Source organism: Hypoxylon trugodes, assembly GCF_022578975.1.
Source record: "Hypoxylon trugodes strain CBS 135444 unplaced genomic scaffold F4822scaffold_6, whole genome shotgun sequence".
NCBI classification, from domain to species: Eukaryota; Fungi; Ascomycota; class Sordariomycetes; order Xylariales; family Hypoxylaceae; genus Hypoxylon; species Hypoxylon trugodes.
Window position 1 is genome coordinate 610,879 of NW_026250021.1, and position 10,605 is coordinate 621,483.

At 48.0% G+C, this 10,605-nt stretch overlaps 5 protein-coding genes across 5 annotated transcripts; 3 read left to right on the forward strand and 2 right to left on the reverse strand.

Moving 5' to 3' along the window:
• Window positions 1-1,789: 1,789 nt before the first annotated feature.
• On the forward strand, window positions 1,790-2,633 carry F4822DRAFT_430048 (uncharacterized protein; the record flags this gene model as incomplete). The annotated part of the gene is made up of 3 exons (XM_051461210.1): window positions 1,790-2,089; window positions 2,154-2,345; window positions 2,394-2,633. The coding sequence occupies 3 exons, from the start codon at window positions 1,790-1,792 to the stop codon at window positions 2,631-2,633; spliced, it is 732 nt and encodes a 243-aa protein (XP_051313068.1).
• F4822DRAFT_278876 (uncharacterized protein) lies at window positions 2,521-3,895 on the forward strand. Its single transcript, XM_051454837.1, has one exon. It carries the CDS (start codon window positions 2,904-2,906, stop codon window positions 3,807-3,809), a length of 906 nt encoding a protein of 301 aa, XP_051313069.1. The 5' UTR covers window positions 2,521-2,903; the 3' UTR covers window positions 3,810-3,895.
• Window positions 3,896-6,236, reverse strand: F4822DRAFT_278894 (biotin-protein ligase). Its single transcript, XM_051454838.1, has one exon. The coding sequence runs from the start codon at window positions 6,011-6,013 to the stop codon at window positions 3,983-3,985; it is 2,031 nt and encodes a 676-aa protein (XP_051313070.1). The 5' UTR covers window positions 6,014-6,236; the 3' UTR covers window positions 3,896-3,982.
• An 802-nt stretch (window positions 6,237-7,038) lies between these two features.
• Window positions 7,039-8,246, forward strand: F4822DRAFT_406096 (Mgm101p-domain-containing protein). Its single transcript, XM_051458360.1, has 2 exons — window positions 7,039-7,737; window positions 7,809-8,246. Exons 1-2 carry the CDS (start codon window positions 7,115-7,117, stop codon window positions 8,071-8,073), a joined length of 888 nt encoding a protein of 295 aa, XP_051313071.1. The 5' UTR covers window positions 7,039-7,114; the 3' UTR covers window positions 8,074-8,246.
• A 25-nt stretch (window positions 8,247-8,271) lies between these two features.
• F4822DRAFT_278922 (TB2/DP1, HVA22 family-domain-containing protein) lies at window positions 8,272-10,083 on the reverse strand. The gene has a single exon (XM_051454839.1). It carries the CDS (start codon window positions 9,622-9,624, stop codon window positions 8,470-8,472), a length of 1,155 nt encoding a protein of 384 aa, XP_051313072.1. The 5' UTR covers window positions 9,625-10,083; the 3' UTR covers window positions 8,272-8,469.
• Between the last annotated feature and the right edge of the window lie 522 nt (window positions 10,084-10,605).

Below are 10,605 nucleotides of genomic sequence, written 5' to 3' on the forward strand. Positions count from 1 at the left end.
GACTCTTGATCGAATATGCTTGATTAGAATACACCTTTTAGCTTTACTAAATTATAGGACTTACAGAGATTCAGACCCTATGTCACGAAAGATTGTTGCAGGCATATCCAGCAAATCATGGACAGTATTCAGGTAGTAGGGTAGGATTGTCGTCGTGAAAACTTCGCGGCAGTTCACAGCTAGGTGAAGTTGAAAGGGGTGAGTATAAGGCTCAGAGAGGCAAGCACCGAGGCTAATTGCCATACGCCATATGGCGGCTACTTGGTCAGCATCACAGCAATTTTGTCTTATCTTGCTTTACCACGATGGAGAAAGGGCAATATATGGTGTATATTCGTCTTCCTCAATCATTAGTACTCGTTCTTTTAGAAGAGAAGCGAAAAGCCTCTCGGAAACCACGGGATAAACGATTTTTGCTAAATATGGGGCCAAATTTTGTGACAGCGAAAATGTCCACGATATCCTTGTATGGTAAGAGGATAGGCATGATTCTCGTCTTGGAATCCGTATAGTATGGATATTGCAAATCCATAGAGAACATAAATGCAGGTAATCTGCTGGTGTGAACACCTGCAAGCCTTAAACATAGCTCCGTCGAAGTGGGACAGAGGTAGGTACCATCCCTCAAGCACAATCTCAAGGGTCTACCAGATACATCGGTAGGGTATAGTTGTAAACTCATAGCGATGACAATGGTGCTGCGATAGACGTGTAGCTCTTAGATTCGCGGCATTTTTCTAGGCATCTTAACCTTCTCGTACGCTTTCCTAAAAGCGGGGGACTATGCCTATGCACATTCACGTAGTACGCACCCTGTGCGAGGGTGATACGACAAGCCACACAACGAGTAACGCCGATATTGCGTTCGGGCAGCGAGCCCTGAGACTCGTATCTCCGTTGCGTGTATTATAAAACAAGATCGCCACACCCTGGACATGATGTCTATCCTCTCTCTCCCCACTTATTTAAATGCAAATACTTATTCTAATTACTTACACCCCGTAACATTTGACTGTTGTTGGTTTTTGTTGGTAGGGGAATATTTACCAATTTCACGTACGGAAATGCCTCTCTCTAGGTTCGCAATTCGTCTACGAAATCTGAGGAGAATAGATAGCCAGGAATCCGTTACGGTGCACGACGTACGCCAAATCGGGACGGTCTTAGCGGGTCACCATGTGAGCAAACCAAATGACGATGTAAATTCCTTCGAGTTTGTTGTTTATGACCTTTAAAATTAGCGATATAAAAGATAGCTGCCACATTTTCCCAACAAACTACGCATAGTAATATTGCTACTATTAGCTTTGATCGGAAAGGTAAAAAGAAAATCAACTTTTTGAAACGAGTCGATATCCCGAGCGAAGGCTCGATAGAGTGGGAGGACATCGATGATAACTTTTTAGGTGTGACAATTCTTCACGAGCCAAGTGATATTGATTCGGAGTAAGTTTCGTACTGAAACAGAGATATTTTATGGACCATTTTAAGTATATGCGCTATCCATGGATTGAATGGAAATGCGTTCGACACATGGTATTCGAAGGAGGAGGGGGAAATGTGGCTGAGGGATTTCCTGCCGAGGGCTCCCAAGTTTGATAAAAGCCGAATAATAGTATTTAGGTATACATCAGAATTACAAAGCAGAACAAAGATATACGACAGAATCGAGGACTATGCTGATACACTTCTGCGGGAGCTTAATCGAGCAAGGTGCTCTATTCAAGATCGAAATAGACCATTGATCATAATATCACATCCTATGGGTGGGCTGGTGTCACGACTTGCCATGCCCAAACTCCACGACCAACTAAGTGAGTTTTGCAACATATCGCTGGGCCAATGTGGTATGCTCTTCCTTAGTACACCTCATTATAGGTCTAAGTCTGCTGACTGGGGCAAATTTTGGGTTGAGATTGTCGAGATAACAACAGGCGTACGGCGTGCCATCATTCATACACTCCAAACCTTGAATTTATCAGTAGTGGATGTGATGGAATTGTGGAAAAGAATGGAAAAGAAGCCTGTGGTGAGATGTCTTTGCGAAGCCGAACCAGTCCGCTCATCCTGGTTCCGCAGTGGTACACTTGTAAGTGGCTACCTTAAAGATATCTACGTCTACCTACCTAGGAGGTAGGTATCTAACACGATAGATCGTAGAACCGTCTTCAGCTTCTTTCCTCGGTTACAAGGCAGATAAAGCCATTGGAACGGACCACCACACAATCTGCAAGTTTAAGACGCCGTTCGAGAATGCGTACAACATCGTTGTAGAGAATTTCATTTCTATTAGGCGAGAGCTACTTAGGAGGAAGCAAGAATCGCGGATAATCTCTGATGATATCGTAGGGCCGTCGATGATGTTATGGATTCAACCACTAACATTCTATTAGACCAGACCATTCGGGTATCCCCCAAATGTACCGAGTAGAACCCCTCTTCCGGCATGCGGAAGACATTTCTACTTAGGCTACCAAGGGCTGCGCAATCCGAATCAGCTTGTGGGCCAGTCCCAGGCCATGATAAAAGCAAATAATATTTTGGATGGATTGCCCGAACAATCGCAAGGGCAAGTTCGAAAACACGTTTGTCTTACAGGTATTGGAGGTATTGGGTATGATGGCGCCAGTTGATTCAATACCAGAGAGGGCGAAGACTAATTGGAGTGAAGGAAAACAGAAATAAGCTACGAGATCGCACGAGAGCACAAAGAGATTCGTAACGTCTTTAAGTAACGTCTTTATGTTCCCCGTCTCAACCTCGAAGCAATTAGAAGATGCTTATATTGGCTTGTCGTTTCTGATTGGTCACAATTCACTGTTAACCCGATATCCACGATATCAGGAAGCTCACAGTACATGGGAGTTACTCGGCCGGTCCGGTCTTATAGAAGCGATTAAGGAATGGCTTATCTCGGAAGAAATACGGATTGCATCATGATATTCGACGATCTGGATGGACTCGGGGATCTGAGAGTTATCCAACAGTCTCTTCCTCGCCAAAGCGACCGTTTCGTTTTTTCGTCTAGAGACCCAATACTATGCGATACTCCAGAACTTAAGGCGACCCCTATTGAAGTTCAACGATTAATGCCCGAAGAATCAAGGATACTTCTCCGGAGGGAAATTGGACCAGAAATTGCCGCGGCGGACGAGGAATTGTATCGTATTGCCGCCATCTCATGCTATCACCCCGCTATGATGCTAGCCTTGGTCCATTATATGCGACACATCCTTCGGCGAATATATCCAGCTAACAGCATTGTAGGGAAGCTAGTCCGCTTCTTAGATGAGTATAACTGGCAAATTCGTCGGGCAGTCTTCCGACAAGAGATTCCCGGGTCCCTATCGTTATTGGGCCTTTACGAACGGCCCTTGGAGCGATTGAAACCAGAAGTCCGAACTGACGTTTCATCACTCATGGATGTGGTTGCTTTCGTATCTGCCCCTATTGGGTCATCGACTAGAACTTCATTCCATGACTTCTTCCGCGAGCGTCCGTGGCTGGATAGTCGAATGGAAGATGTCGATTTTCCTAATCGCGAACTTCTTGCGACCCCTTTTTTGGAACACGCTACGACTTTATCAGAATTAGAACGAGTCTCTCTTCTTGATAGGAGTCCACTCAGTGTGAATCCTTCAGATATACACCCGATTTGGCTGGAATGTGCAAGGCATCGATGCGAAGTACCAATGAGGAAAGTTTGGCTTCGCCAGCTGTTACTCATATGCTTCCTCGACTCCACAAAGGACAAATATGAGGAGACATCCAATCTATTCCTGGAAAACATTTTAATGCATAGTGTGTAGTCCGGCTTAATTCTAGAGCACTTAGACCTGAACCCATCCGTCCATGCATGGCTTCAACGGAAGGCGGAGGCGGTCTGGGCTACTCAGATGGGCGCATAGATAAATTTGTGGTGGAAACTTGTATGGCCGGCAGTTGTATGTCGTCCTTTACTCCCGACGCTAGAATTAAGAGCTTAGATCTTCCTCTTCACCAACCCCCTAAAGAAATCAAAACTATTCTCATCACTCTGCAGCGCCCAAACTTTACCCGTCGGTTTATCGTCACTACCCAGTTCCTCCGCTCTTAACATACCCCAATCTCTCGTGATACCCACAATACGAGCCTTCACCCCACCCTGAGCCTCAAGATTCACGATCTGCCGTCCATGTAACCAATGCGCGTAGTACGCATCCTCCATATCCCTTGTGAAACCCCGACGCACAAACGTCTTATATAGCGCTTCTAGACGAGTCAGTATACCAGCGGTCAACTTCTCAATGCGGAACGGCGCGAGATGGGAGGGGAGTAAGGCGTCGAGGGATGTCGTGGGACGCCCGTTCGTGGCGTTTATGCCGATGCCAAGGACTATTTGGTATGATCCCGAGGAGTAAGAGCAATTCGATAAGATACCTCCTATTTTGACGTATGATGGTGGCGATGATGAGGGCTGGCGTGGATCAAGTGCGTAGATGTCATTCGGCCATTTTAGTTTCACGGGTACTTCGTCGTATCCCCGATCGTAGGATTTGACGGCTTGGACGATGGCGATGGCGGCGAGGTATTGGATGAAGACGATAGGTCGGCTGGGTGCGAGGTGGGCCGGGTGGTTGATAACGGTGGACATGATTAGTGAACCCGCTGGTGATACCCAGACGTTGTTACCGCGCCCGCGCCCTGCGACTTGGGTTGTCGCTGTGAGTGTAAATCCCGATGGTAACTTCGAAAGGAGTTTGAAGTTCTTCTCAAGTAGCGTGTTGGTACTTGTGACGACTTCGCCGTACATCAAGAAGTCGCCCCATTCTTCCGCCTCGGGATCTGATAGTCGATAATCCCGTAAAGCCGAGTAAAAAGCGTTGTGATTGAAATAGGGGGTCGCTTTAGCTTCTGGCCAGGCTGTCTCATGTGTTACAATGCGCTTGACGATAGTGGTGTAATCAACCATGCCTCCGCTGCTTAGCTCAGACGACTTCTGATCTGAACTGCCATCGGGAGTCAGCGCTTCTCTTAATCCGGTGACGGACCACATGGTTTCAGGTTTTTGTAAGTGGAATGTGTCGTTTTCTGCCCTGATGTATTCCTCGCCGTCTTCCTTGCTGATTATTTCTTCCCAAGAGTGTAACAGGTCATCGACGTCGTTACTAGAAATAGACGACAAATGAAGTCGTGAGAGGGATGGCACACCTGTTGTCTCCTGACTGACTTCTAGTCCCAATTTGGTTAAACCAGCTTTCAGGAAGCTTGTTCGAGCATCATCATCAGCTCGGAGTGCGGCGATCAGGTCATCATAGCCCAAAACATCGTGGTGCGGGCTCAGATTTGCGGCGGCAAACTCAGGATGAGGCCCTGTAAGAATTGCGGCACCTTGGCCAACCTTGCAGTAGACTAGGGCAGCTTTTTCGCGACCACCATCGACGTCGAGATCGCTAGCGTAGCTTGCCAATACCTCGATTTCGTTATTTTTATCCGATGGGTTGACGAAGACGCCCCCACCATTATAATAGGAGGTAAAAACTTCGGGGACCAAGCCTGCTCCCCTGAACGCATCCTTCACAACGTTCACCCGCACAGCACGGGCGCCATTTTCGCTGTGATACTGGAAACCCTTGAATGCGCCACCTCTGCATGTACCCGGGAAGAAAGCCAACTCCCTCGACCCGATAACTTCCATCGCCTTGTTTCCAACTTCGAATTCGCATCTTTTACACCCGTAATATCCACCGGCACAAAACCCCAAATATGCGCCACCACGTCGCACATATTCGGATATAATTGAATTTCCTTCACCATTCAGCACGCGACAATATCCAAGATCAGCACCACCTGGAAAAACTAGTAGCGCGCAAGTAGGTGCCCATGGTTCTTTTAGAAGGACTGTCTCCGTAATGGGAATAACTGCGTAGTTTGGTGATAGAAGTCGGCGTAAAGAATAAATCGCATGCTTAACTGATTCCACCGTCGACCCCGTACCGGTATAAACTAATACGTTAAGTTTTCGCGACGTCATATTGAATAATGTGACTTGATTTCAGTTCCCAGATTTAAGAGCTGACGGGTTCAGGGGTTTGCTTAGTGAGGCAATTCCAGCGCCCGAATTTCCACCTTTTACACCGCCCTCTAGCGGGATTTAGTGATTTAGCCCCCTGGAATTCGCAACGCCGGATCACGCCAGACTAGAGCTCAACACCTAATACTCCTACAAAATGACCAAGGAAGAAAATACGAACACCAGTCAGCAGCAAAGCAGTGGCGCTCCTCAAGATGATGAGCCGGATGAATGGTAAGGCCGATGTAATGAATCCCTGAAACGATTGTCAATCCTGTTAGGCTGACTCAACATCTCCTGATGCAAATAGGGATAAGAGGATTTTTAGTACGGGATGCGCAGGTAACGAATTCCTAACTAATAATAGATCAGCGCCACTCTCCCAGTAATGAGGCTAATTAATTCAACCAGATGAGAATGCCAAACTGACCGATTGCTACTTTGAGAAAAAAGATTGGAGAGCGTGTAAAAAAGAAGTGAGTTGATGGTTCTCAACAACTTTGCTTTTCCTTCAAGGTGCGCTGTTGATAATTTGCTGACGGACTTCACCAATGCTAGATGGAGATTTTCAGGGCGTGCTGGAAGAAACACAACAACGACCAGAGGACGTCCACCAAAGATGCATAACTGCAGAAGTCACTAATTAAGAGGGAATAAACACTATATGTAAGAATATGACGATGCGAAACTTAAGAAGTTGAGCTATTAATATTATAACAATCCCACTCAAAGATGCTAAGACGATGAGGTATTAGTTGATTATAGTGAAGATCCGTTGTAAGATTTAGGGCTGTTATTGTCCACTAACCGTTGCGGGCCTCCGCTATTTGTCGGGTGGGATGTCCTAGCTGGAAGCTAGGATACAGGGGGGTTAGATGAATCACTAGACCCTATCGATAAGTAGAATTCGGTAAAGATTCGGCCGTTAGTACCGGATCTAGCTGTAGGTGAAGCCGCTACCGATGACACCTAAATTTTTCCAACCCGTCAAAATCGATAGCCGCTATCGTGTTTCTACAACGTCAACAAACACCACGATATCAACCTACCCCTGACTAAACAATGGCCTCAAGGACGTTAACACCGCTGCGGGCGGTGTCTAGAAGACTTCGTGCGCCGATAAATTCTTCGGATCGAGTCCAATTCCCTAGCCGAACCCTCTTCAGCGCCTCAAAACCGAAAACAAGCAACGTACCCCCTCCACCAGCCTCCAAATCCGCGTCCGCATCTACAACAACCACTTCCTCCGCTTCCACCTCCAAACCCACGCCAGCCACAGCATCCAAACCAACCCCAACATCCGGCACCCGCACACCAATCCCCGCAGTCTCCGGCACGCCCCTCCCCAACGCCCCGGGAACAACCCAAGCCTACCCCTCCCCCTCTTCCTCCTCCCAAACCGACATCGACACCAACGGGAACGGACCGATAGACTGGACACAATCCTACCACGGCCTAGGAACCTCCGCCTTCCCCATTGAAACCTCCGCCATTCTCCAAGCGCGTCTCGACCCCGAAGATATAGAAGTAAAACCCGACGGCATAATCTACCTCCCCGAGATCAAGTACCGCCGAATCCTAAATGCGGCGTTTGGCCCGGGGGGTTGGGGTTTGGCTCCTAGGGGGCAGTTGACGGTGCAGGAGAAGTTGGTTACGCGGGAGTATGCGCTTGTGGTGCATGGACGGTAAGTTGTTTATTTGGTTACAAATTGGTGCTTTGGTATTGGATGGTGCTAATATATATGTTCTGGGATAGGTTTGTGGCACAAGCTCGAGGCGAACAACAATACTTCAGCGAAGACGGCGTGTCAACCGCGGCTGAGGGATGTAAATCCAATGCACTCATGCGATGCTGCAAAGATCTGGGTATTGCTTCGGAGTTATGGGACCCGCGATTTATTCGCAAGTTTATGAAGGAGTATGCTGTTCAGCAGTGGGTCGAGCACGTTACTACCAAGAAGAAGAAGCAGATCTGGTTGCGCAAGGATGACGAGATTCGTTACCCGTGGAAAAAGTCATAATAAGAGAATAAGGAGGCGGTGTATGATACGAAGAGGCGGGAGATACCCCGATGTTAGACCCCTAGCATGAGGTACGGGGTCAATCAGACTGCTCTAATACGAGTCCAGATCTGTGTATATACGTACGCACGCATCACTTCACTACATCACATACAACAGACTATAAAGCATAAATTTATGGTAAAGAATATAATGGTATAAGCCGTATACACGATACGGCCCCCCGTACTACTAGAATGCGAGAAGACGATAAGGTGGACAAGAGTAGAGTCCATTGTCTAAATCCTAGTGTCAAACCCCCTCTACCGGTTCCTTCATTAATAAAAAAACAAACCAAGCAACCAATAACTCCATGCGATTGAATTCAATATATCGTAGGCGTAGCGCGTAATCGACCTACTTCTGAACACCAGAGCTGTGTCCAGAATCCGGCGTCGACTGGTCGGGAGTACCAGTCCCTACAGTACCCCAACCCAGAAAACTCCAGCCACGAGCAGCACCCACGGGCCTATCCTCGACAGACGGTGCTCCAGCAGCTCTTCTTCGTAGGTTGTTGTCGTCCTCTTCAGTGCCGCTCTCGGCATCGATCTTTTCGAAGTCGACTTCACTCCGGCTCTTACTAAGACCACTCCACACACTATGTCCGCTCGGCGGTCGCGAACTACCACTACCTCCCTCTTGTCCGTCTAGGCTCATGCTTCCTGGACGTAACTCTTTTCGCGCTTGCTCTGTCTTGCGCTCCTGCTCCGACTTCTCGAGCTCCTTGTCGAGTGCGCCCATCATCTGAGCCAGTCTCTCGCGCTGCGCTACGATAAACGATGCCTTTTCGGCGGTGCTAATGTTATCGGGGACTAGAGTCGCCATGGATGAAGACGACATAGTTGTCGGGCCTTTACCCGTATCAGTAGTCGAGGAAGCAGCAAATGCGCCCGCGAATAGATTATAAATATCGCTGCCCGTGGTGCCAGCGTTATTAGCAGCCCATCGCGCAGCGGGTACGCTGAATCGGGCAAGAAGCGCCTGAGTGTAACCTTGTGGCGCAGCCGCCGCCCTAGTTTCCTCCTCGCGCTCATCTTCGCGCGGGGGCATGCCAAGGACCTGTGTGCGCAACACCTCTATAGCGCGCTTGAGGTACGCCATACCGGCGGCCTTGAGTCTATCATGGGCGCTAGCAATGAAGTCTTCGATGGCAGTTTCGTTCTCGGCGAGGTACGGATGGAGGTAGGTTTCGTAGAGCACGCGGGCGCCTTGGGTCTGGGGTAGCACGAGGTAGAGCAGGAAGAACAGGCGCATGTACGAGTAGAACGGGATCCACACGAGGATGAACTCGAGCCAGGATTCTACGAGCAGGGCGCAGGCGAGGACGGACCAGTACATTAGCCATGGTGTGAGCTGCGCGGGGTCGGAGGTCTTGACTGCCTTGTAGGATGCGAAAAGGGGGAAGAGGAAGGATGCTATGGAGCTGTTGTCGCATGAAGAGGCGGGGGTTAGTAAATGATGTTCTCGTCGGATAAACGTACAAAGAATAACGGGGATTGGGTGGTTCGACATACGAGAGTAGTTTCGGAATTAGATCAAACATGTTGATTGATTGTTAGTCTCAATTCAAGCGCAAGTGCGCAAAGTAGTATAGGCAATTTGATGAGTTCGTGATCTCCGTGGTAGTATTGATAGTTGTTGGGTTATGGAGACTCGTCTAGGTCTAAGTAAGGAGGGTCGTACTCAAAAACAGTAGGGGTATTGTTTTGGCGTTGCCTGACGATTAGAAGATCGAGTCAAGACCAAGAAACGCTGCCGGAAGGCCGGCAAAGAAGCGTGAAGGAAAAACAAAGTCGATTAGGTAAGATGGTAAGGTGAAGGGATATTTTGGTGAGTAAGTTATGTAGATCTTCGCAAATGTTAGCGACGTTCGCAGGTGATTCTTCCCACTAAGTTTCTTAAGGTTCGAAGCTAAAGCTGCTTAAAGTTCTAAATGACGACGGAAAGAGATCACGACCGGATGACCCCGCCAAACGTCACAAGAGCGGCACAGGATAAGCAATCACCTGCGCTACTGCTGCTTCCTAAGATAGTCCGGATAACCCCCCTAGAGGGCAGATAAGCATTGGTGCCTTACCTGGGTACCTAGGTATTTTAGTCGCGCGGGGCTTGCGGAATGCTAGGCTATCTTGGGCTTGCGGATCTGTGGGTCTTCGGGTCTCGGGCAGGACCCGAAAGATTTCAGTGTGACTTGCCTCAATTAGCATACTTGCAGCTGAACCGTGCGCTGCCATACAACCGGGACTGCCCAAGGTCACTTTCAGCTAGGAATAGTACAGAGAGGTACCTACCTATTTAAGGAACACGATGTTCTAGAATAGTATTAGTTCGATCTTGGTATTCAACAAATTTGAACTTGGATTGAATATGGAACAAATTTGGAAGAATATATCGGAATAAAGTAGTGAAAGTTCGATATATCGTCTGTTACGCGATGTTTAATATAATTCGCATCTTGATGAACACGTTGCAAATTAGTTCTAAAGTTCTCTT

Excerpts from the sequence above, each read along its gene's own strand:
- F4822DRAFT_278876 (XM_051454837.1), top strand. The coding sequence starts at position 2,904 with ATGGCTTATCTCGGAAGAAATACGGATTGCATCATGATATTCGACGAT.
- F4822DRAFT_278894 (XM_051454838.1), bottom strand. The coding sequence starts at position 6,013 with ATGACGTCGCGAAAACTTAACGTATTAGTTTATACCGGTACGGGGTCG.
- F4822DRAFT_406096 (XM_051458360.1), top strand. The coding sequence starts at position 7,115 with ATGGCCTCAAGGACGTTAACACCGCTGCGGGCGGTGTCTAGAAGACTT. Across the intron at positions 7,738-7,808 it reads GCGCTTGTGGTGCATGGACG|GTTTGTGGCACAAGCTCGAG; the intron begins GTAAGTTGTTTA and ends GTTCTGGGATAG.
- F4822DRAFT_278922 (XM_051454839.1), bottom strand. The coding sequence starts at position 9,624 with ATGTCGAACCACCCAATCCCCGTTATTCTTTGTACGTTTATCCGACGA.